Here is a 27242-nt window from a genome sequence, read left to right as displayed (position 1 = left end):
ACATTCATTATACAAGTGATATAATATCACTTGTACGTTGTGAGACAGGCATTGTGTAAAGTGTTGAGTACCACACAACTCAAGATTCTCTGTTGTCAGAAAGACATTAGAAGGCATTGTTGAACACAAACACCTCCTTTCTGCACACATGTACAGGTTTTGTCCTTACAAGAGCACCCTGGATGTGGTGCTCCACCCTGAACACCACATCCTGGAAGATTTTAACAATAAGCACTAGTAACCTTTCTTGTCTTAAGGAGTTTTTGACTTCACATTACATAATGTCATCATTGAAAAATTTACCTGCCTAGGACTAAGAGGATTCCTCTCTTTCCTAGCTTCCTGGTCCTTCTCTCTAGTGATACAAAACATCTACCCTAGGCATTACCAAGTCACCAGAGGTATTCCACAGGGGGCTACACTCAGCCCTCCACTCTCCAATGTTTTACTTTCTGACTTTCCTTCCTCCCCATCCACACAAACATTAGCGGTATTTCCCTCCATTTCTCTGCTCTCACTATCCAGGAGGCTTAGCTTCATCTTCAGCATGGGCTTGACAAGATTTGCTCCTGGTAACCTTGAGCCTTAGGAGGGAAAACCTAATGAAGTTCCTTGCAGGTATCAAGTCAGGTGGGGACAGGCACACCATTCTTTGTTTTTATTGTTCCTATACCCAGAATCACATGACTATGGAGACTATGGAGACAAGGTTTAGGGAGTGGCCTCACCCTCACTACAAAAAATCTGAAGTCACAAAAGATTCAGCCCTCTGCATAGTTTTGGGAGCATTTAGGTCCTCCCAAATCATAGCCCTTCAGGCAGAGTCCTCCCTTTCCTTATTGTCACACCAACACTCATTCTCCTTGTCTGCACCTACATCAAACTTGCTTCCATCCCAAGCGGCCATGCCCTCCACTCCCTTCTCATCAAACTAACTTATCAGGTCCACACCCCACTTGTAGAAACAGCCTTCTCCTTTGCCACCCTCTGAGTGATTGCCCTCTCTGTTGTTACTGCAGAGAAGCCTTATACACTTCCTCTCTTCATTAATTTTTTACCATGCAGACTCCATGGTCCAAGGCTGGCTACCATGTATAGGGCAGGACCTCATTCATGTCACATACCACAACTCCCTACACATAATTTTAATTGGCAAAATATGAAAATAAACACAAGTAGAAAAAAATGTGTTAGTGAAGTATTTTATGTATTGTCACCACTTATAAAACACAACTTCTAAAAGTTATAAAAGCACAAATATGCAAACAAACTTTGTAATAAATGAAAATTGACAAAATTAGGAAAATTATGCCTTATGACAAATTTTTTTTTATTTTGTCACCTATTATAAAACATAAGTTACTAAAACAGAAATATGCATGCAAACTATGTTAAATACAACAATTAACAAAATTAGGAAAAATGTCATTTTTTAAATGTCTTTTTATTTTTTGTCATCTGCTATAAAACAAACCTTTTATAAGTTACCAAAAGATGAAGGCATACTGGGCTAAATAAGAAAATTAAGAAAATTAGGGAAAAAATGTGTTACAATTTTTTTTTACATTTTGTCAGTTCTTACAGACCACATATCTCATAAGCTACCAAAACACAAATATGTAAGCAAACTTTGCAGAATATGAAAAAAACAGAGTAGGAAAAAATGCATTTTGAAGTGTCATCACCTCATATAAAATAGTTTTTATAATCTATAGAAACACAAATACATAAGTAAGCTATGCTAATTGTGAAAATTGACAAAATTAGGAAATGCATCATGTGGCATTTTTTATTATTCTTTTTAACATTGTCACCTACTATAAAACTTACCTTTTATAATGTTACACCCCTGCACTAGAGCTTGTCCTAAGTGTATGTACAGCCTTCACCATCTGTGTGTGTAATGGCTGCTTCTGATCTTCCTAATTTACTTCCAGTCTCACAATTACTGAGCCCCTCTTGAACAAATGCCATCAAAACACTTTGTTGCTAAGCTTGCCAGGACCCATTACCATACCATTACCATAAGGAGAATTAAATGTGAGCGATGAAATGGGAAGCTCAAGGCAAGTGGAAATGGGCAGGGGAGTGTAGGAGATATTTTCCCCACTGTGTCTGACAGTTATTGTCACTGATTAAAAAACTGAGCATAACAACATCAGAGTATGTGAGTTGCCATATGTAACAATTTACAGGTTTTTAATACTTCAGAGCTTTGTTCTATGGGCATAATGTGATGTTTATTTATTTTTTCATATTTATTTATTTATTTTTTTGCAGCTACTGTATATTGAGATCAGTGTGACAGCTATAAAGATATAAATTTCATTTGCTATCACAATTTTTTGGAATGCTTGATACTGGTATGATTGTTGTTTCTCCATTAATACATGTTTTAAAATCAGCTCAGCACTTTTGAAGCCCTAGCTAATTATTCATGAGGGTAAATTTTTGCATACTTCACTAAAAATTCAGGTTATGAAACCAGTTCTCTTAGATTTACATTCTTATATATTTTGTCAAAATCTTCAATGTACATAAAAACTGCAGACATTCAAACTGCTGCAGATTATGGGGAGAAAAACAAACCTCATTTTGTAAATGACATTTTCAAACAATGATTTGTTTTTCCATCATCTAATTTTTAACAGTCTTTACATGTACAACTAGTTTCAGCTCATCACTTACCACCTCTGTTGAGCTGTTTTGCACATCTTTCTCTATGCCGTTTTAAGAAGCTGAGAGAAGATTTGTGTCTCACTCCTACATCCAGAAGTCTTCCATTGTCATTCTTCAGACTCTCTCCATCTAGAGCCAACCAGTAGTTCCTCCAAATATACTTCCAGCTCACGGTTTTCCTCACACCTTGACGACCCTAAGAGAAAACATATTAAAAAAAAGAGTATATAAAGAGCAATGAAGTGTTAACATCAGATAAGAAAAAAATATGTGCAATACTGTATCAGTAAACTACCTCTGGAGGGCTGAGAAGAGAAAATTCAATTATTTTAGTACACACAAAGTCAGGGCAGCACTAACATGGGGAAAGGTTCTGCTAGAGTCATAATGAAAGTAATGGAAAAATATTACTATGGGTCCAAAGACAGACACCCTGGAATTTTAAATAAAATATCTTGACTACCTACAACACTCAAATTCTGCTTTTATTCATATTACTAAAGGTAACAAATACACAGGAATTCATAAAACATTAAAAGGTTAATGAATAAAAACTGTTACAGCACAGTAATCACTAAAAAGACCATGCTGAGACATTGTTTACACACACAGCTGATGAATGCTCACTGTTGATATCACCTCATATCACCTATATATATATATATATATATATATATATATATATATATATATATATATATATATATATATATATATATATATATATATATATATATATATATATATATATTCTCGATGGGCTGGGGAGAGAATGAATAGCTGATTGGAGTGGCTGGTATTTAAGCCCATCCAGTCCACTGCCTTCCGCACACGTTGTCGTGACTTGTGACTGGTTGTTCTGCAGTGCTGCTGTTTTCATGCTGGGAAAGGCTTTCAAGGCTTCTGACTGGATGTTGAGGCCCAGCTCATCTTTCTTGATGTGCTTGTCATTGGGGCAGGCTGTGATAATTTTTGTGTATTCTTCTAATATTTTCCTTGTTAACCATGACTTGTGTTCTTCCAGATGTTTCTTTGGCCTGCCTGACACAAGATGATAGCTGAGGTGTCTGAACAGCTTCACTGTAGTCATGCCAACAAAGGTGGAGGGGAGAGCCTCACAATTCCCTTGTTTACAAGTGAACCTATAGACAACATGTGATTGCTGAAGTTGTCCTTTCATCTCACTGGGCTTGTTTCTGAAGAGTAGATGGCTTGCTTTCTTGTTTTTTTAGTAGATGATCAAGCTCAGACATTTTTCAGGGCCATTTGGTGTGATGTTCTTTAATATTTACTTCATAATTCTTTCTTCTTCTTTGTAAACACTGGTGTACTGCACTCTGTAGAATATGTCATTGCATTCTTTCTTCCTCATTGCTCAATCTCCTCCCTGGTGCCAAAAGTTAATAATTCTCCTTGTTTGGTTTGTTTAAGTCATTGTTTAGTAGCACTTGTATAGAGCATTCTATTTCTTGATGGACTTGCTTCCACATGCTACAATGACTGAGTGCTCTTTGTATATATGCTGCAATGGTAGAATCCTTCTATCATTGGAGGCACTCACTGTTCCCATTCAGGCAGTGGCCAGGGTTTGTGGGTTTCATGTAGACATCAGTGTTGAAAGTTTCTTGGTCTTGTCTTATCAGGATGTCCAGGAATGATATTGCTCTATTGATGCTGTGCTCAATGGTGAAGTTTAGTCCTGATATCTCTTGCAGGGTGCATTTTAGTTCTTCAATTTCTTCTTTGTTCATGGTTTTTATGAAGATGTAGTTGATGTACTGGCAGTTGATCTCTGGTTGCTTGATTTTCTTGAATACTGTCTCATCCACACACTCCATAAAAAAGTTTGCTAGTAGTGCTCCAAGTGGAGAACCCATAGCAACATCATCAATCTGTCTATACTCTTCTTCAATGGGGTAGATGAAAGATGCCTCTTGGGTGCAGCATTCATGGAGGTCACGGAGCATTTTTTTCTGGAATGTCCATGGTAGGGATGCTGTTACCATGGTATACAAAATCAATTATGTGTAGCTGGTGGTTCACTGAACTGGGACATTTGTGAAGAGGGACTCAACATCCAGTGATGCCTTGTTAGTTTTCAGGATGTCCAGGAAGTCCATGGCTGAATTCAGGCTGTATGTAGCTGGTACAAAGAGGGTCAGGATGGCACAGAGCTTCTTAGCAATGGGTATCTGCTAAATAACAGGTCTCAGTTTGTTTCCCAGCTTGTGTGTTTTTACACTGCTGTAGCAGTAGCTCATGAACTTGTTAAACTTGGTGGTGTTGCTTTTAGTATTACAGGTGGAAATGAGCTTGATGAGTTTTTCTTCAGGGCTTTCATTGGCCTCCTAGAATGCTGCACCCAAGAGGCACCCTTCACCTTCCCCTGAGGAGAAAAGTATAGACAAATTGATGGTGATGCTATGGGTTCTCCACTCAGAGTACTACTAACAAACTTCTTTATGGGGTGTGTGGAAGAGACAGTCTTCAAGAAAATAAAAAAAAACAGAGATCTACTGCCAATACAAGTCACAGCTAACAAGAAAAATATTAGAAGAAAACACAGAAATCATCATGGCCTGCCCTGATGACAAGCGCCTTTTTTTTTTTTATGTAGGAAGGACACTGGGCAAGGGCAACAAAAATCTAATAAAAAAAAAATGCCCACTAAAATGCCAGTCCCATAAAAGGGTCAAAGCAGTGGTCAAAAATTGGTGGATAAGTGTTTTGAAACCTCCCTCTTGAAGGAATTCAAGTCATAGGAAGGTGGAAATACAGAAGCAGGCAGGGAGTTCCAGAGTTTACCAGAGAAAGGGATGAATGACTGAGAATACTGGTTAACTCTTGCATTAGAGAGGTGGACAGAATAGGGGTGAGAGAAAGAAGTAAGTCTTGTGCAGCGAGGCTGCGGAAGGAGGGGAGGCATGCAGATAGCAAGATCAGAAGAGCAGTTAGCATGAAAATAGCGGTAGAAGACAGCTAGATATGCAACACTGCGGCGGTGAGAGAGAGGCTGAAGACAGTCAGTTAGAGGAGAGGAGTTGATGAGATAAAAAGCTTTTGATTCCACCCTGTCTAGAAGAGCAGTATGAGTGGAACCTCCCCAGACATGTGAAGCATACTCCATACATGGACGGATAAGGCCTTTGTACAGAGTTAGCAGCTGGGGGGGTGAGAAAAACTGGCGGAGACGTCTCAGAACACTTAACTTCATAGAAGCTGTTTTAGCTAGAGATGAGATGTGAAGTTTCCAGTTCAGATTATAAGTAAAGGACAGACCGAGGATGTTCAGTGTAGAAGAGGGGGACAGTTGAGTGTCATTGAAGAAGAGGGGATAGTTGTCTGGTAGGTTGTGTCGAGTTGATAGATGGAGGAATTGAGTTTTTGAGGCATTGAACAATATCAAGTTTGCTCTGCCCCAATCAGGAATTTTAGAAAGATCAGAAGTCAGGCATTCTGTGGCTTCCCTGCATGATATGTCTGCCATCCTAGAAGCGCCGTACATCAAGAAAGATGAGCTGAGCCTCAACATACAATCAGAAACCATAAAAACCTTGCCCAGCATGAGAACAGCAGCACTGCAGAACAACCAATCACATGTTACACCATGGGTGGGAGACAGTGGACAATCTTAAATACCAGCCACTCAGACCAGCTACTCATGTATATATATATATATATATATATATATATATATATATATATATATATATATATATATATATATATATATATATATATATATATATATATATATATATATATATATATATATATATATATATATATATATACAGTGAACCCCCAGCAACTGCTTAATATTACTTACTTAAACATTATTCTGATAGTAAGACCGTTTTTTCTGGATACAAGATTAAGTATGCAGTGCTGTCCAATCGCTCAGCCCAATGAATCCCCACTCTTTTTCACTCTGACCCATTTCATTAACTAAATCACACCAATCTAGACTAAACCATATCTATCCACACCTAACCTAACTCAACTACTTTGACATAAGATAGTTTTGTTAATTAATGTTTGGTTAGGTTTAGTTGAGTGTGGCATTGGGCCACGCTGCTCCTGGTGTAGGTTCATTGGGTCTACCCAACACTTGGGGACCCACACATGAATGAACAGTGTGCTAGATGTATGATTTGAGTGAACCACCTTCACTCCCTTGTAACAGCCATTAAATTCTTACAAAACAATAAATTAAAGTTTTTCAAGTAAAATCTAGGCAAATCTAATCAAAATAGTTCGGTGCTGTGGTACCATGAGTTGTTGTTCCTCCACCATTATCACTTGTGAGTAATTCATAAACTTCACAGGAGTCCTCTCCATGAATTATAACATAACAACACGTGAGGAGTACTCATAACCCAATGCGAACTTTTCTGCATTACTCATAAGGCTTATGAGCTACTCTTAGAAGGTTTATGAACTTCATCCAGCTCATAACAGACTTATGACCTTTTCTGCATACTGCTCCTGGCACCTAGGTGGGTTTGTAAGTTTGTAGCTGATTGGCTGCACCACTCTCTGGCTAGCGCTCGCATCAAGTAACACTTTGCATGCTCGAGTGAGAAATGCTTCTATATTATATGCCATAACTCACTTCATATATGAGATAGCCAGTTTGATTGACACCATCAGACTCAGCAGTGACTGTAGAATCTAGGTATATTGTAAAAGAGAGAGAGAGAGAGAGAGAGAGAGAGAGAGAGAGAGAGAGAGAGAGAGAGAGAGAGAGAGAGAGAGAGAGAGAGAGAGAGAGAGAGAGAGAGAGAGAGAGAGAGAGAGAGAGAGAGAGAGAGAGAGAGAGAGAGAGAGAGAGAGAGAGAGAGAGAGAGAGAGAGAGAGAGAGAGAGAGAGAGAGAGAGAGAGAGAGAGAGAGAGAGAGAGAGAGAGAGAGAGAGAGAGAGAGAGAGAGAGAGAGAGAGAGAGAGAGAGAGAGAGAGAGAGAGAGAGAGAGAGAGAGAGAGAGAGAGAGAGAGAGAGAGAGAGAGAGAGAGAGAGAGAGAGAGAGAGAGAGAGAGAGAGAGAGAGAGAGAGAGAGAGAGAGAGAGAGAGAGAGAGAGAGAGAGGAGAAAGGGCTGCTGGGGGTGAGGAAGTTGTTGCCGCGCTAAACCCTCCGTCAGAACCCTCATGAACATATTCTCCTGCCTTTGTTCCTGGCGTTCGTCAGCAGCGCGGCTGTAGCACATCTCAGCTGTGTGGCCGGGGCGGAAGCAGTAGTCGCATCGGACCCTTTGCTCTCCCCTGTGCCTCACTGGGTACACAGATGCCTGTGGCTGAGTCATGCGAGGAGGAGGGACAGGTCGCCGGTCAGGTGTGTTGGGGTGACTTCGTGCCCGCCGCTGGCCGCGTCGCTGTCGCTGGGTCTTCTTCCTGCTTCCATTGTTATTTTTGTTGTTGTTGTTGTTGTTGTTGCTCCTATTGCTATTATTGTTGCTGTTGTTGTTGTTACTATTGTTGCTGCTGCTGCTGCTGCTACTGCTGTTGCTGCTGGTAGTACTGCTGCTGTTTCTCCTGCTGTTGTTGTTGCTGTTGTTGCTACTACTACTACTGCTGTTGTTGCTGTTGTTATCGTTACTGTTACTGTTGTTGTTGTTGATGGTGTTTTTGTTACTGTTGCTGCTGCTATTGTTATTGGTGGTAATGGTGGTGTTGGTGCTATACCTGAGGCTGTGGGTGGTGGTGGCGGTGGTGGGGGGTGCGGCCGCTGTGGTGAGGGCGTCCGCTACTCTTATGAGAGGCTTAGGCCTTCCAGATTGCCACCACTGCCTCCAGTGGGTCCGAGGAGGCACCACGCCTTCTCCCAGGTCCTCAGGATAGAGGAGGGAGTAGCAGTAGTCGCAATAGAACTGCTGGAAACTCTTGCGTCTGCTTTCTTGCACTCCGTGAGGACCTCCATGAGCTCATGTAGTTCAGCCACGTGTGTCTGTTTTTCGAGAATCCAGTCCCTTTGTAGCGTGAGGGACCGAATTATTTTATTTTTGTTGGTTACAATCCTTCTGTAGGCGTAGAGTGTAAGAGATGAGATCTTCCTTATCCATCTCCCTGTAGTGCTGCCTGCTCGTCCACATCTACGTCTAGACGAGCTAGTGAAGGTGCCTCGATCTCGCTCTAGCCAACACCAGCGCACCTACACAGCCAGGACTTCGCGGCTGTGGAACATGTTCACGGCGGCCACGCCCCAAGTGCAGGACATGTCCACGCACCAGGTGAAGCTGGCAGCCCACAGCTGGCGTAGCGCGCACCTGTCCCCACTGGCGCTTTAAATCTTTAAATTTTTATTATTTTATTGTATTAACGTTATAATCTTTATGTTAAGCATGTACGAGTATAGTGTTATTCCTGTTAAAAATACTAACATAGGCTTTTTAAATAATTCCACACTCAACGTGGAATTTTAAGCCTTTCTGTAAATATTTGTTTAAAAAAAAAAAAAAAAAAAAAAAAAAGAGAGAGAGAGAGAGAGAGAGAGAGAGAGAGAGAGAGAGAGAGAGAGAGAGAGAGAGAGAGAGAGAGAGAGAGAGAGAGAGAGAGAGAGAGAGAGAGAGAGAGAGAGAGAGAGAGAGATTGCTGGGGCCTTTAATAGGGTCTGGCACGCGGGGCTTGTAAAAAAGCTTTTGCGCCAAGGGTATCCAAGGGCAACCTCCTTGCACTGCTCGAGGGACTACCTCCAGGGGGAGAACCCTCCGGGTAGTCATCAATGGACAGGCATCCCAGCCGTTACCTATACAGGCCTCAGTTCCACAAGGTTCAGTGTTGGGCCCGATTCCTGTGGAACATCTACATCAATGGACCTCCTGCGGCAAATGCCAACTCTGCTTGCATACGCCAACGACTGAAGTCTCTCCCGCTCCTACTGCCGCTCCGATAGTCAGCAAGCCGTTGGAGAGCTGAATAGGCAGCCTCAGGCTGGTGATGGAGTGGGGAGAGAGCGTGGCAATTCAGCTTCGCTCCAGAAAAGACGCAGGCCATGGTCATCTCCCAGTCCCCAGCTGCCCTCCCCAGCCGTCTCAGGTTGTCTGAGTTTTGGAGACCAGACACTTCCCCTCCAGGAACACGTCAAATTGCTGAGAGTGACAGTGGACTGTGGCCTGCGCTTTTGACCGCCATGTTGCTGCTGTTGCCCACCAGGTCTCCCAGCGAGTCTCTGCACTGCGTCGGATGTCAGGAAACCTCGACTCCCGGGGCATCCTCCCACTGTGCAAGGCTCAGATACGGCCTTGTATGGAGTACAGTGCCTTGTCCTGGATGTCGAGTGCCCCCACCCACTTGCAGAGACTGGATGCTGTGCAACGACGTGCCCTGCACTTGGTGGGGATGGACAGACAGCAGCAGCAGCAGCAGCAGCAGCAGCAGCAGCAGCAGGAGGAGCAGACCGGAGTCACATCGCTGGAGCATCGGCGGGATGTGTCAGCGCTGGTGGTCCAGCACAAGGCCCGGGTTCTGGAGGTCCCTCATCTCAGCTCGCTAAGGCTCCCACCACGAGCTGTCCGGAGGGAGTCCAGGACCACCACCTCCAGTGACATGCTGGTGCAAGTGCCTCGATCTTACTCGAGTTAGCACCAGCGCTCTTACACAGCCAGAACCTCCAGACTGTGGAATGTGTTTACGGCAGCCACGAGTGATACACAGACAATGACACTCCAGCAAGTGAAAGTGGCTGCACACAGGTGGCGTAAAACACCAACTCCCACACTAGTGCTGTGTTAATCATGTGTATATATATATATAGTAGGATGAGTTCACTTTTTGTATATATTTTCTTCTTTACATTTAAGTATAGGCTTTTCAAATAACAGCATAAAAAACGTGTTGTTTTAAGCCTGATGTAAATTCTTGTTTAAATAAAAAGAGAGAGAGAGAGAGAGAGAGAGAGAGAGAGAGAGAGAGAGAGAGAGAGAGAGAGAGAGAGAGAGAGAGAGAGAGAGAGAGAGAGAGAGAGAGAGAGAGAGAGAGAGAGAGAGAGAGAGAGAGAGAGATGCATTTATAGGTAGGCTGGGAGTGAAAGATTGTTAGGCAAAATTTATCTCACAGTACTTCAGTTTTCATTAATTAATTCCATTCAAACTTGTAATAAAAGTTTGTTGAAGAGAAGTGTATTAGAAGAGCCTCCATTATATGTTTTTGTTTTTTTAAGAAAAGTTACATATTTTCATTGCACGATTCTTTTGGTAGGCTTTTATTTTCTTATTTATCTATTTTTTATTTAACAACATAACCAACCTCCCTAACCAGATTAGGCTTAAGAGGACTAAGGCAATCTTCTGCTGTAGCATTACAATACAGTGGAAGAAAAAATAGGATAAGCAGACATTAAAAAAAAAGAAAGAGGACCATTCTTCAGATATAACATTATGCTGACCATTAATCAATAAACAATTTTGATTAAGTTTCTTTTTTACCTGTAGCAGGCATAATCCTGCTTAACTTCAGCAATTTTGGGATGTGACATCTTAATTTAAAAGAGATTATATAATTACCACCAAAAACATAAATATTATGTTTTCATCTTTCTAAGCCCTTTCTGTATCACTGAACAAGTATTTTACATACAGGTTTCAGTTAACTATATTTCACTCACTACTATGAAAAAAGGATATGAAAACCTAGTCCATATGAAAGAAAATTATGAATTTTTCATAACATATAATAATTCTGGGCACTATTTATAACTTTTAATAAGTACCACCTCACTTGTTTGGTGTCTAACTTCCCTCAGTCTCCACATGCCCCGCCACGTGTCCCGCCACCGTGATGGTTGTGAAGAGTGACACGTTGCTTTAAATTACTGTGTTTTCAATATGTGGAGTTTTATATGCATTCTGATCACACTATTATGTTCACAAGAGTTTTTCCTACATAATGTAATAATATATTTCATCATTCAATGACTAACTGTTGAAAATAGTAAGCATAAGTAAAACATGTTATAAACATTTTTTTAACATCTTCACAGTTCAGCTCGTCCTAATACCATTTCCCTTTTATGTTTTGTCAAGTTTTTACAATACATATAGATTCTACAGTCACTGCTGAGTCTGATGGTGTCAACCAAAACTGGCAGTTGGATATAAAAATGTTGATGAGTGGGAATGTGAATGTCTGATCACTACCTGGTGGAAAGTTATGTGAAGTATGTAGGTTTGAGGAGGATGACTGCATGGTAGGTTAGCTGGATGTGATAAGGAGATTCTGAAAATAAAATGAGCACATGAGAAAAGTTGTGGAGTGTCATGAGGAGTTGGAAGTTTCATGGGATGTATGGAAAGAGTGAGGCTATGGCAATATGGAAGAATAGCTATTCAAGAGTGCTATGGTTGGGTGTACAGAACAGGTTTGTGGGATAAAAGGAGTGGGTGAGGAAGGAAAGCAAACGATGAGAATAAAGAAGTGTGGCTGTAGTTGAAAGAAAGCATGTATAAGTAGTGTAGCTCTCGAGGAAAAATGAGGTGTCATACAAAAGATATAAAGCAAAAGCCAAACAAACATGAACATCCATAACTTCACACCATCAGAGATTGAGTGCTGAGATATGAAAATGATCATGACATCACTCAGTTTATTTTTCAAAAAAATTATGATTTCTAACTTGTGGACTAAATCTGCATCATATAGGACTGTACAAAGCAGAGACCGCTCTGGAATGAATAATTCATTTTATAATGGATAATTTATTTTTAAACAGGTCTTGGAAGGATCCCTGCAATTGAAATTACATTAAAAGGTGATGTGTCACAGGAATTAAACAAGCCAATATAAGTAACCATCTAGAAGGTAACTGATAAACAGAAACATGCAACTATAAGTCAGTCTCTCCAACTAATTTCAGTAGTTGATAAGCTTTATCAAAAGATGGATTGAATTTCTAAAAGAAAATTACACATTACTTACAAGACAATATGAATTTAAGGAAGGAGTATTTGGTGCAATAAAGCCAATTACCACATTCAAATAACACAGGCTAGAGAAGGTACAAAATGCAGCTGCATAAATGGTGGCTAACAAGAACAAGAAAAATGCCTTATGAAAAGACTGAAAAAATTTAAATACTTATTTTATGGAAAGTGAGAGAGGGAAGATTTAATCATGATGTCAAACACAATAAATTGGAATTAATTTACAGACATGATCTACTGACATGACCTGTTGAAAGAGCTGGACATTCTTGAATTCAAGCCAAGCTGGATCAAAATCATACAGACATTAGATTAGCTCAAATTCTCCATCTTACAAGATATGAAAAAAAATTAGTATACATGTGCACACACACACATACACACACACCACATAGTGTACTGGTTAGTACACTCAGCTCACAACTAAGAAGGCCTGGGTTCAAGGCCCAGAAGTGACATGGCAGATAGGCAAGCTTCTTAATGTGTTGCCCCTGTTCACCAAGCAGCAAGTAGGTGTGGGATGTAAGGCTGTAACCTCACTGTCCCACTATGTGGTGTGTGAGTGGTCTCAGTCCAACACAAAAATTGGTCACTATGATTTCTGCCTGTTGTGAGGCCAGATGACCATCAGAAAATAATAGATAAGAACATAAGAACATAAGAAATAAGGGAAGCAGCAAGAAGCCATCAAGCCTACACATGGCAGCCCCTGTGTGAATCATACCTACCTATTTCCACCTATCATCCCCATACATAAATCTGTCTAATCTTCTCTTAAAACTCCCTAATGACTTAGCACTAACAACTTGATTACTGAGTCTGTTCCATTCATCTACCATTCTATTTGAGAACCAGTTTCTTCCTATCTCTTTTTAAACCTAAATTTTTAAGCTTGAACACATTATTTCTTGTTCTATCCTTGTTACTGATCCTAAAGATTTTGCTTTTGTTTCCCTTGTTATAACTCTTATACCACTTAAAAAGTTTTATCAGGTCCACTCTTAATCTACGTCTCTCTAAAGAATGCAAATTTAACAGCTTCAATCTCTCTTCATAAGGAATACTCTTCATCCCCTGTATCCTTTAGGTCATTCTCCTTTGTACTGATTCTAATAGACCTATATCTTTCCCATAATAATGGAACCAGAACTGCACAGTATAGTTTAGATGAGGTCTGACCAGCACCAAATATAACTTTAATATTACTTTGGGGCTTCTACTTTTAACACTCCTAAAAATTAATCTTAATACCTTATTTGCCCTCTTTCTGGCCTCTATCCATTGCTTTCTTAGACAAAGTTCAGAGCTAACTATAACTCCTAAATCTTTTTTGTACCCTGAGCTTTGCTGTTTATTATGTACCTACTGTGTGGGTCTCTTCTATCTACTTTAAGTACTTTGCATTTGTTGATATCAAATGCATTTGCCATCTGTCTGTCCATTCCTTCACCTTATCCAAATCTGCCTGCAAGGTGACGGCATCTGATTCTGACCTAATTAATCTACCTATCTTTGTGTTATCCGCAAATTTACTAACATCACTATTAATTCCACTATTCAAGTCATTGATATATATCACAAACAACAATGGCCCTAATAATGATCCCTGTGGCATCCCACTGATTACTTGACCCCACTCGGATTTAGAGCCATTTATTACAACTCTGTCCCCTGTCACTTAGCCATGACTTTATCCAGCCTAACACCCTCCCATCTATCCTGTACGCCCTAACCTTTCTCAGGAGCCTCTGATGGGATACCTTGTCAAACACTTTACTAAAGTCCAGATATAGGAGTTCATAACTATCACCATTATCTGCTGCCTCATAAACCTTACTAGAAAAACTTAACAAGTTCGTCAGGCAAGACTTTCCCTTCGTGAAGCCATGCTGCGACTGATTTTATCAAGTTATGTTTGTCTAAATGCTCCCTAAAACAGAAGTTAAGCTGACAGGTCTATAATTGGCCTGCCTCTACATTACTGGAACCTCACCTGACTCAAGTGATTTCCTAAAGACAGAAAATAAAAACCCCTTTGCATTCCTCAAGTACTCTGGGATATATTTCATCTGGTCCTGGTGACTTGAACTTTTTTTACCCTATCTATCTCCTGTTCCACTATCTCTCTAGTTATGGTAATATGTCAGCTTCTCATTCTCTTCTGCTCTAAACACACACATACATGGATTCAAGGCTAAATTGGATATTAAAAGATGGGACAGCACAAACATAGCTCTTTTCCCATAAAATACAACCAAGTAAATACACACACACATATACATACCAATGCAAGAGCAACATGCTTCTTGAGGGCCAATTTCAGGTCACGCACAGTAGCCTCTCGAGGCACCACCACACCCCACAGCCCACCATCAGCCCTCTCCACATACACCTTCATGGCACGGCCATGCTCTAGTTCATTCAGCACTCTCACCTGCAGGGCAAATAGTAGAATAAAGGCAAAGATCAGATACTGACACATGTACTGCTACAGTGCTTATCTTACTTTCCATTACCTGTTTCAGGTTATATTTTCATTTATTAATGCTGCCCTGAGAAAAGATGAATAGTTAAGTAAGGCACACAACACCTGCACTCCAGTAAGCTCAGATATACTGTAAGTATCAAAATAGCTAATCCAAGTGAATGTTAATGGAAACTTAAAAGCCACTCAAAATCATGGAAATATTTCTTCAAATACAATGTCATCAGCTACATAATTCCCAAGTATGAGTATAGAGGCTGTATCTCAAGTTATATATAAATCCCCTTGCTGTTTGGTTAGTGATACATATTGCATAAATTCCCTTTTTGATCACTCATCTATGCAATCTCAACAATATTTGAACTTCATTACAATAAATTAGTGCCTCTATGGTGCAGTGTGCCAGGTTACAAATCTGCAACCCCTTGTTTGAAACTGCACAGGGGCAGTTGGTGCACAGCTCACCCACCTATTCAGCCTTCCTTATCAATAAACAGGTACCTTGGGAAACCCAGGGAATGTAAACTATGAAAATATGAATGTTACAATGGCTCTGTGTCCCAGAATAAGGGATATTATCCACCACAGGCTCAAAGGTCAATGAAGCAGAGATGAGTGCCAGAGATGAGTAGCATGTGTCTGGCCAATGTACTATAAGACACTTTTCTATTTTCTTCACTGCATTGCCAATACTAGGCTCTGTAAGTATCAAAGTTTTTTTTTTTTATGTGCCTTCTTTAGTGGCTTAGACATCTTGACAAAGAAGAGATTTTCCATGCATTTTACCAATACAGTCCTACCGGAAGCAATTACCGAGTGGCTCAAGAATATTTACGTACAGTCAGGTTGCCACTAATGTGCAGGGTTTGGTTTCACCCCTCAAAAATTAAAATAAAATACTTCCAGACTATATGGAAATTTTCTCATGCATATAAATGAAGGACTTCATAAAACATCAAAAGGATGATGAATAAAATGTGCTGCAGTGAAGTAATAATAATGAAAAAAAACAACACCAATTGGAGGAGGTGACCCCATCAAGCCCACAAGCCTTCCAAGGGTTAAGGCCAATGAGGGCATGGAAAACATCATTGCAAAGGATCTTAATGGGAGGCAATAAATAGCTGGAGGGTGGAGGAGAGGGAGGAGCAACCCGTCAATCATCCAAGATATTTTTAGTAAAGGTTTCAGCAAAGAATTAAGTTTTTAGAGATAGATGAGAAGGCAGTGCTGTCATCAGGTTAAATAGAAGAAAATGATGAAGAAAGCCCCTGTAGATAATTTTGCCTAAGTGCCACAAGTCACAAGAAGAATTAAACTGAGAAAGATTTTTACATTTTCTAATGATGAAGGAGCTTTGACTAGTTGGAAAACAGTCTTGGCATGATTTCAAGCAGAAGTAAAAAGTGCTTGAAATTCAGGTGATGGAAGGTTCAAGTAATATTTGTGAGCCACCTTTCTATCATGTATTGCTTGAGAACAGGTTGAGTTAAAGCAATGTTTGGAAGGTTTAGGGCAAGACAAAGAGTGAAGAATGTACATCTCCATGCCAGTCACTATCACCTCTCTTATGTGCTCAGCACAGAGACACAAGTCTCTGACATGGAAGCATTCCAAGGAAAATCTGAATAATACTTAATCAGGTCTCCCCAATTAGCTGAGGCAAAATGCCAGAGACACCTCTGCTTTGGGGGACCCTGAGGAGGAACTGGAGTGATAGGGCAAGATAAAGATAGGAGGTTGTGATCAGAGGAGCCCAATGGATAAGACAGAATGACAGCATGAGCAGAAGGATTAGAGATTAGGAAAAGGTCAAGCATGTTGGACATATCTCCAAGACAGTCAAGAATACAGGTAGGGTGTTGCACTAGTTGGTCATGGAGGATAGCAAAGTTTAAGGCTAGTTCACAAGATTGGTCAGTGAAAGGAGAGGAAAAGCTAAAGCTGGTGGTGAACAATGAAGTCTCCAAGAATGGATATTTCTAAGAAGGGGAAGAGAGTCAGGATGTGCTCTACTTTAGAAGTTGTCAAAGAATTTTTTATAGCCAGAGTAGTTAGGTGAGAGGTATACAGCACAGATAAATTTAGATAGAGAATGACTGCAGTCATAGCCAGTTGGTAGAAAATTTGGAAGATTTAAGAATGTGGGCATGAGAGCAATTTAAGTTGTTGTGCACACAGATGCAATATTAGCTTTGAACAGGAAATGAGGAGAGAAAGTTATTTGTTGTTGTTTGTTTTTTCACCATGTATTCTAAATTAACTGAGTTTATTCCGTTACCTTAACACACATAAAAAACAAAATATCCAACCTTAATGTATATTCTACAAGAAATTTATTTGTATCTGCATAGTATTTTTTTTTATTTTTTTTTACACTCAGGTTCCCCCTATCAGGAATAGGATGGCACCTACTAATGGAAGGTTTTGATTCTGGAATAGAGGGAACCACAACTCCAACTGGATGTCCTTCCTAACTTTGAACCATGGCCAGGATTTAAACCTGCATGCCTAAGGGCACATTAATGCCCAAGTGTGCAAGATATTACTGTACCACAACCCCATGTACCACAGTGGTTCCTATGATCAACATAGCACTAACTTTACTTAAAATATTCCTAAAGAATGTGCATTACTTTCAATCCACACACTATACTGCTGGCAACCTTGTATTTGAGACTTGTATTCTTCTGTATGGTTTATGCACCACTTGACTAATAATCGTTATGTCCAGCTATTGTGAGGTTATGCTTAAAATAAAACATGTCTTCTCAGGTATAAACTACTCCTGAACTGAGTGTGCTTTCAGATTTTGCATGAAAAATTACATAAAAGAGAATATTAAAGATTTCTTGTGTGTTGCCTTGCATCTTTCAGTATTGCGTAGGAAGCAGAATAGGGAGGAGGTGGGTGTTTCCCTTCCTCTCCCTCCCTCCCTCCCCACCCACCCCAGAAATCAAAGTTGATGATTAATAATAACATTTGAGTGTACTGTTTATTATTTTTCACATCCTGCTCAGTATACAGTTCCAACACTTCAAATTCACATTCTTCTTAGTTCTTTGATAACGATAACATCAACATAAGCATTTGGAAAGATAATGTTTTAGTCGGATGTTGAAATCTCTAGATGAAAAGATTCGCCATAATTAACCCACCAAGTAAAAGGTGAACAAAGTATTTTTAATCCTAAAATACATTTTTCACTTAACTGCATCATACATAGCTTATACTTAGTCCTGAACACAAACCATTTTCACAGCACAAAAAGATAAAACCAACATACATTTTTGAATGGATACATTTGTAACGGAAGGCACGAAGAGGATTTTAGGATTAAAAATACTATTCGTTTCACTCATAGCTTATGCTGACTACAATGTTAAGGTAGAGGGTCATACTCATGGAAGGGAAACAGGTGTATGTGCAAAGAAGACGAATTGTCCACAAACATAAAATACTCCCCCAGTCGTGAACCTGTGCCTTGTCTCTAGAAGCAGTATGCTGGTGTGCCCAACCAGAATACGCCTAGTGCTTTACTACTGACTCAAATCCAAAGCACATCCAAAGTGAGTAAAGACCTTGCAAAGAGAGGAGCCCTGAGACCAAGTGAATGCCCTGCGAGGGAAAGCTAGACCACATCATCAGCAGCCGCTACCAAGCCCAAGGCGAAGGTGTCACCATCCTGACATTGAACGTCTTTGAGGTAGTGGTCAGTGAAGACTGAATGAGTCCTCCAACTTGCCATCTCCAAAATGCCAGAGATGGGTCTGTTCCTCCAGAACAACATGTGTCATGTTATTGGCCAGGTTTACCTTGAAAAGGAACACGTTTTCTGAGTGTCCCCTGTGTTCTGGTTACCTGCCTTTCAGACATTATCCTTATTATTGGTTATAAGTAGTGTAAGGCTTATTTACTCATTTTATATCATGTAGTATTATTCTCTTCATAATTTAAGTTCTTTGTATCTTTGTATGTATAAGGGAGGTAGTATAATTGAGGTGGAAATATGTTGAAACGAGGGGAGCTTGAGTGGGCAACAACACATTCCAAGGAGGGGAAGGTAGAGCGCCTTAGGTCATGAAGTAGAGAGGAAGGTGGCGACTCTCAGGGAAGAATCTTGATGTGGATTGGTGGTGGAGTAAGTGCGTGGAGGTATTGGTGTAGCGGTATAACCTTGATATTCAGGATCAGGTTAGTGAGTCTTTTGTGGTACCAAGAGCTCTTGTCCACTGAAATTCGGTTGTTGAGTTGTGCTGGTGACGCTGTTTGAAGGGGTCACAGGTCACACTGGCAGCCATTTTGTGAGTGGAGGTTGAGGTGCTGACCTTGGAAGCTGGTGTTGTGGTGTATTGGTGATTTTGGGGATGATGTTATGGTGTTATGGGTAGTCTTTGGTGATGATGGTGATCTGTGACGCTTGAGGAGGTGAAATATGGGAATTATTGTCTGGGGACATGGTAATGGCGTCTGAGTAAATTCCTGCGGTTGAGAGAAATATTTCTGTGATTGGTGGTGTAAACGGGTTCTGGTGTTATGTGAAGTGATGAGAACGTCATGTAGTAACATGTACTACCTCATGTTGTTTGTGAATTATCATTAGTATTAATATATGTGGTTGTAACATAGAATAATTGTGTTTTCTACTCCCCCAACATTGATCTGGTATTAGAGGTGATTCCAGGTGTGCTGTGTCAAGGTAGAGTGAGAGGGTGTAATTCTGGCGATTTCGGATAGGTCGGGTAGGCACTCGAACCCTTTAAAAATCCAGACCTTTAAAACTTTCCAGGATCAGTGTAACATCGACTTTCTTAGAAAGATAACCGGAATCGTACGATTGCAAGTGAGTAAACGATCATGACACATAGAAGTGGTAATAGCTCTAATATCATGTTCTCTGACTTTCAGCAAGGATCCCAGTTCTTCCCAGAAGACCTAATGATCCCCCTTAATGGTCTCTCTGAGGAAGGAGAGAGCTGCCTTAGACATTGGTCTCAACTGGTCCTTAACAAAGAAAGAAAGGGTGAAAGGACAACATTACCTGTCAGTAGGGGGACAAAGCCCTGAGAGGGCACAGCACACATTCCTCCTTCTTCAGATTCACAACAGAGGCAAGACTATGAAGACAAAACTCTCAAGGCACTAAATTCCCCTGTCTCCATCTTGGCTATAAAGTCCAGAAGATAAGAAAGAAGTAAGTCATCATCCTGCATAGCAGTCAAAAATGACAGGACTTGCAGTTCCCTAATTTTTTTTACCATCACAAGGGGCAAGAGGAAGAGGGTCTTCTTCAATAGGTCCCAGAAGGAAGCCCAATGCAGAGGTTCAAATGGAGGCTTGCTGCTAAAACCACATCCACATTCCAAGAAGGGTACCCACCCCAAGACCTAAACCCTTCCTGGAAAATTATCTGATCAACTTCTGGAGGACTGGCTCCTTAGATAGGTCACACCCCTGGAGATGGAAAATACTCCTGAGCATGGTCTTGTGATCTTTAATCACTGAAGGTGACACATTGCACTTATGTTTCACATACAGTAAGAAGTTGAACTTAGGGAACGAAGGGTTAGAAATGGTGTGTCCTGTCTGTTTACACCACTGATGGTATCTCCTCCACTTAATCTGGTAATTCATAATAGTGGAAAATCATTGAGACTGGGCCAGATACTGCAAGACTCCCTAAAGAGAAATGCTTGTGATGAAGGAATTGTTGGACACTCGCCACACAACTAGAGGAAGCGTGTGTGGAATTGTGGAAGAACCAACACATGTGTGGCTGGCATAGTAGGTCAGGCTGGGGAGGTAGGTGCCTCAGCATGTCCATCATTGGCTTTCAAAGATTGGGAAACCATTCCTGTCTGAGACAAAAAGGAGCAATCAAAGTGAAGGAAGTCCCCTTTGACACCAGAAGTTTGTTCAAAGCCTTCCAGACCAAAGGAAAAGGCAGAAAGGTATACATGTCCTGGTGATCCCACCAGTACAGCAAAGTATCAGTCGCAATAGCCATGGAATCCTGGAATGGAGAGATAAAATTCGATGGACATAAGTTCAAACGAGTGGTAAACAGATCCACTAGGGGATACCCCCAAAGTTTCCACAACTGACTGCACACCTCCTGGTGTACAATCCACTCCATGGAGATGATCTGACAATAACAGAATGTTTGATGACCCCCTGATGAACAGCATCACCAGATGAATGTCATGAGAGTCTGCCCAGAGTAGGATGGCAAGGGCCTCTTCATTCAAGGAGACGGAATAAGTGCCCTCTTCCTTGGCCAGGTAGGCATGTACCATGAAGTTGTCCAAGAAAAAAGCAACAGTGCTATGTTCCAGGAACCTCTCGAACAGCTGGAAATCCAGACAAATGGCCCTGAGTTCCTGAAGATTGATGTGAAGGCCAGCCTCCACCTTTTCCCAAATTCCACTCATTGAAACTTGCAGAAGGGTTGCACCCCAACCTTTCCTGGATGCATCTGTGAACAAGAAGTGGTCCAAAACTGCCAGCTGGAGCAATTACCCCACCATGAGATTTTCCTCCAACTGCCACCTGTAAATGTTCTGAGCAATCTCTGTATCCCACATGATTGGTTGAGCCACAGTTGCAGACTTTTCACAAGTGCCTTGCTCCTGCAATGAGGTGACATGGAGAAGACATGCCTGAGCAAGGTTAACCACCCTATGGCCAAAGGGCAACTGAAGCTGAGGAATGACTAGAGCTGGGTCCACAGATTGTCCAGACATGAGGAAGTTGGGAAGACCTCTGAGAAGCAAGAGTGGATAGCCATCCCCAAGAAAATCATAGTCTGAGTCAGAGAAAGAGTAGACTTTTCTGAATTGGGAACAATGCTCAACTTCTGGCAAAGGACAATCCCACCAGAAATGGCTAATCATTGAGGTAACAGAGCAGATGGAAGCCCCGATGGTGAAATTCCACAGACAGGTGTCATAACCCTCATGAAAATTTGCAGAGCCATCAAGAGGCCAAAGCATAGGGGACAGAACTGGAAAGCCACCCACTGCTAAGAAAACGCAGAAGTTTCCTGCTGTCCCAAAGAACCGGAACCTGCAGGTATGTGTTCTTCAAGTCCCGGGAGACCATCCAGTTGTTGTGTTATATGGCCACATCACTGTCCTCATGGTCTCCATCTTGATATAGGTGGTGTGGACAAATTCATTAAGCAGTGAGAGATCCAGGATTGGGAAAAAAAAACCCTGTGGTCTTGGGCACTACAAACGAGGGACTGAAGAACCCCAGATCCCCAGGCACTGGTTCTATCATGCCCATGTGTCGTAAACACCACACTTCCTGGTCGAGGACTATAAACCTTTCCATCCTGACTGGATACAACCTTAAGGGAAGAGGAGTTGGAGAGAGAGGGGGGGGTCAAGGGGCAAAGGGGATCCTGTACTTGTCCCTCAAGACTGACAAAACCCATTCCTCTGCACCTATCCCCCACCATTCCAAGACATGCTGGGCAAGATAAGCAGTAGTGATGGCAGCCAGAGCCAAGGAAATCAGCAAAAAGAACTGCCCCCCCTCTCCCCCTCTTGGCTTGAGACTGGCCAAGACCCTCATAAAGGGTTCCTACACCTTAAGAGGTAAGGCCATAAGAATGCTCTTGTTAACCTTGACTGCTTGATCCATATGTGGCTGGTCATGTACCTTGAAGTATTGGTGGAACCTCCTGGACTGGTAACTGGCCAGATGTCCCACTGATTGGCCCCCTCCCCTTTCCCAGCACCTTGAGGGACCTGTCCCATGTGCCAATAATTGTCAGGGTGGGCTTGAAAACAAGCATCTTGCTGAGAAGGGATGGCCCTGTGGTGAAGGCAATGCGGATCTTTTCAGATTCTACCGCTGCATCTGAAAAACACTGGGAGAGGAACTGCAAAAATCCATGGAATTCCACTGTAGGGCTCTAGTCCTGTGCTTCCTCCCTCGAATCCAATGAAATGTCAGCACCTGCCCAATGTGACATTGCTAGAGGTTAGGCCACTGAACATAGATGTCCAAAATCAGAAGATGCCAGCTGGTGTTGTTGCTCTGTCAGTCTGTCACATCCATTGCTCCTGTCACTCATGTTGCACTGGTCATGCATGCCCCTCCTGTCACCCCCTAGTGTAACACATATCCCATGTGACAACTGGGAGCATGCTACCTGCAGAAGGTGGCCACCTACTGCAGTAGCAGAAGAAAGGCAGTGGCTAAAAGGATGATGTGAAGAGGGGTGACAGAAGCAGGTTCCCTCTCTTGCAATGGACAAGAAGGACAAGGGAGCAGACTACACTGTCACTTCAACCCTAATATCCTCCAATGGCTGCAGTGGCAGGACATGCTGAACAGTCTCTTGTATCCTGGTGCCACTCATGATCCAGGCCTCACCCTGGGCCCTCAGACTGGGATCAGATGGCATAGTCTTCCAGTTGTGTCCTGTTTCCATGACGTCCTGTGGGGATCAGTGACCCAAGCACAGTGTTGGGGAAACCAGATCCACCACCATTTGCACCACTATGCAACTTCCTAGGGGAACACATGGACATGGGTGTGACATGGGCCAAAGTCTGGCCACTAACTCCTAAACCTATGTTGACCCAGGCCCCTTCCCTGTCTCCCAGTCAGGCCCACCCTCCGGTACATCAGCTTGGAAGAACTTCAATCCCACTACATCACAATAACCAAGGATGGGCTGGCACTGGACTCTAGGCTGTGTAAACTGAAAAAGAGGGGGAGCTGGAAGAGAAGGCATATTAAGAGCTTGCTTGTTCCCTGAATGAATGACCAAAGCAGAGAAAAAGTCTGAGAACATTTGGCACTGATGGGTAAAAAGGAGGAAGCCAAACCCACCATAGCAACTGGAACAAAGAACAAGCAACATCTGCCAAAACCAGGGAGGCAGAATCCCCTGGACCAAGAGACAGGACTGCAAACCCAAGAAAATCAATCCCATTTTCCCCACCAAAGACAAAGGATGAGGCTCCCACAGTGGGAGGGGACAGAGGAGAGGGCCCTTAGAAGAGGAGCAGCAAGCTCTGCTCTCTCTCTCTTGGCATGCAACTTCCTATGGTGGCTGAATACCTTGGCCATCAATTCTGAGGACCAATCTAAGCACTCAGAACAGCACAAATCCATAGAGTAAAGACAAGAACAGTGACTGATACATACAGAATGAGGGTCATGGGCATCACTAGGAATAACCCTGTGGCAGGTGGAACACAGGCATCTGTAGTTGGCAGGATCACAGCTAATGCCCACGTTGGAATCAAGGGGACAAACTGGCAGAGAATCAACTGCATACAGGCCATGATCTGGAGTCTCCCAATGGGGAAGAATCTCTTCTGGGGCATTAAAAGAGTCCAAAGGAGACAGTGCTGCCTTACTGACAAAAGGGCCCACACAAAGACCAAAAAAGGGACAAAATCGGAGAGTGGAGAGGCAACGTGTTAACATGGCTGCCACAGGCCAAACATTGCAGTGTGCATGCGTGTCAAGATGACTGCAGCACCCAGGGGCTCATTGAAGGTGTATGCTGGTGTTACCCTTTTGTATTGTGGGCATGACTCACATATGGGACTAAACTAAGCAATGTGTGATACAAGTTTTATGTGAAACAAATAGTAGGCACACTTTTGGCAGGCATTTGTCACAGTCAGTCATGGTAGATCTACATTCTCCCTCCTTCTATCACTCTTTCAATGTAGAGTGATTGACATGTTACTAATGATAAATTAATGATACATTTAGCTATCAATAATGACATGCCAGGGAGGAAGGGAGAGGGAGGGAAACACCATTTCCTTCCTACACTGCTTCCCATGTAATATTGGAAGATGCATGGAGACATGAAAGATACTTATAGAAATCCTTAGTTTTCTCTTCTATACAATTTTTCATGCAAAATCTGAAAGTACCATCATATTCAGGTACATTTTATGTCTGAGAAGACATGTTTTATTTTAAGACATAACTTCACAATGGCTGGACATAATGATAAGAGGTAAAGTGGTGTATAAACCTTAAAATTTGATTAACTTACCATAATTATCATGCCTGATTATTTGACAGCTCTGATATATCATGCAATAAACACGACGTGCAAATTATGACATTTAAGGAAAATGTTCTTAATATACTACATGAATGTGCAGAACTGACAATTTCTCGAAGAAAACATACCAATTCACATGGTATTCCTGGTTGGAATGACAATATTCAGCCACATAAAGAAAAGTGTCTCCTCTGGCATGACGTGTGGAAGAATGCCAGGTGTTCAGCTCAGGGCCAGCTCGCTGCCATGAGGCATCACACACAGCACAAATATCACTGGGCCATTAAGCATGTTACAATGAATAGAGATAATATAATAAGAAATAAGACTGCAAAATTATTAACTGACAAATCTTCTAAAGATTTTTGGTCAATCATTAAAAAGTCAAAGCAAAGAAGAAATACCACATTTGCCAGGGCATTAGACGCACTTTTTTCTTGAAAAAATTAACTAATAATTAGTGGGCATCTAATGCAGCCATAGTACAGATGCCTAGGCCTATAGGTGTGGAGTTGAAGCAGTAATACACCAAGCACAAATATTGTTACTAATAATAAAATCTCTCTCTCTCTCTCTCTCTCTCTCTCTCTCTCTCTCTCTCTCTCTCTCTCTCTCTCTCTCTCTCTCTCTCTCTCTCTCTCCCCTTTCCTTCCCTTCTCCCCCTTCCCTGGCCTCCTCTCCCTTCCCTCCCTCCATCCATCCATCCATCCGTCCATCCATCCATCCGTCCATCCATCCATCCATCCACTCTCTCTCCCTCTCTCTCTCTCTCTCTCTCTCTCTCTCTCTCTCTCTCTCTCTCTCTCTCTCTCTCTCTCTCTCTGACAGATAATGGGGAGGTGACAGGGAGGGAGGTTTGAGGCAAGACAAAAGAGGAAGGGGAGAAGAAAAAAAAGGTGGGGAAGGGACATAACCAGGGAAGGAGAGTACATGGGACAAGGAAGTGGAGAAAGGGTGACTGGGGAAGGAGAATACATGAGGTAAGGAAGCAGAGGAGGGGTAAAGGAAGAGGATGGGAGGAAGAGAAGAAAGTAGAAAGAATAAATATAAGTAGCAAGGGTAAGGAATGAGGGAAGAATTAGAGGAAGAGAGAAAGTACTCTTTCTTAATGACAAAAGGGCCCACACAAAGACCAAAAAAGGGACAAAATCGGAGAGTGGAGAATAAGTATTCTCTTTTCCTGTCCCCTACTCCTTTTAATTTTTCTTCCATCCATTACCTTCCCGTTTATGCTCCTTCCATCCATTTTTTATCCTCAATTAGTCTCATTTAACTTAGCAATCCTCAGCATTGTTCTTATTTTCTCTCTCTCTCTCTCTCTCTCTCTCTCTCTCTCTCTCTCTCTCTCTCTCTCTCTCTCTCTCTCTCTCTCTCTCTCTCTCTCTGCATCACAATCACACCAGATTTGAGGACAAAATACAAGCTCTTAGGGATTATGGCACCCCCTTTCTTCCTATTATTATTCATCAATGATTTTCTAAACCATACTTCTTGTCTTATCCACTCCTACACTGATGATACCACCCTTCACTTTTCCACATCTTTTCATAGATGTCCAACCCTTCAGGAAGTAAACAGCTCATGCAGGGAAGCCACAGAATGCTTGACTTCTGAGCTCTGGAAAACTTCTGATTGGAGCAGAGCAAACTTAGTAATATTCAGTGTCTCAAAAAACTCAATTCCTTCAATTATCAACTCAACACAACCTTCCAGATATCTATTCCTAGCTAAAACAGGTTCTATGAAGTTAGGCATTCTGTATCATCTCAGCCAGTTTTTTTAACCCCCACCACATCAGCTGCTAACTGTGTACAGGGGCCTTATCTGTCCATGTATGGAGTTTGCTTCATGTGTATGGGGGATTCCATTCACACCACTATTTTAGAGAGGGTGGGATCAAAAGCTTTTTTGTCTTAACAAGTCCTCTCCTCTAACTGACTGTCTTCAGCCTCTCTCTTATCACTGCAGTGTTGCAGCTCTTGCTATCTTCTACCAGCATTTTCATGCCAACTGCTAACTGCAAACTTCTCCTCCTTCTGCAGCCTGGCTGCACAAAACTTTCTTCTTTCTTTCATCCCTATTCTGTCCACCTCTCTAATGCAAATAATAATAAAAGTTT

General features: G+C 41.7%; 1 protein-coding gene across 6 annotated transcripts in view; it reads right to left on the bottom strand.

The window, feature by feature from the left end:
- Nucleotides 1-2488: 2488 nt before the first annotated feature.
- Nucleotides 2489-27242, bottom strand: part of LOC135113189 (U11/U12 small nuclear ribonucleoprotein 25 kDa protein-like) — a 65760-nt gene continuing 41006 nt past the window's right edge. For 4 of the 6 annotated variants that reach the window (XR_010274746.1, XR_010274743.1, XR_010274742.1 and 1 more), the window contains 2 exons: nt 14875-15024; nt 2489-2875 (listed from right to left, as the gene is read on the bottom strand). Coding sequence is in view for 1 of the 6 variants with exons in the window: in XM_064028313.1 (XP_063884383.1) it covers nt 2681-2875; nt 14875-15024 (345 nt within the window). In the remaining 5 variants the exon portion in view is untranslated. Of the gene's footprint in view, nt 2876-14874; nt 15025-18071; nt 20934-27242 lie in introns of those variants that run through there. The other 2 variants (XR_010274744.1, XR_010274745.1) reach the window with 2 other exon arrangements.

The sequence above is a fragment of the Scylla paramamosain genome, chromosome 25, assembly GCF_035594125.1.
Source record: "Scylla paramamosain isolate STU-SP2022 chromosome 25, ASM3559412v1, whole genome shotgun sequence".
In the NCBI taxonomy this organism is placed as follows: domain Eukaryota; kingdom Metazoa; phylum Arthropoda; class Malacostraca; order Decapoda; family Portunidae; genus Scylla; species Scylla paramamosain.
The sequence above is the reverse complement of the archived record's forward strand: the minus strand, read 5'-3'. Positions and strand labels throughout refer to the sequence as shown.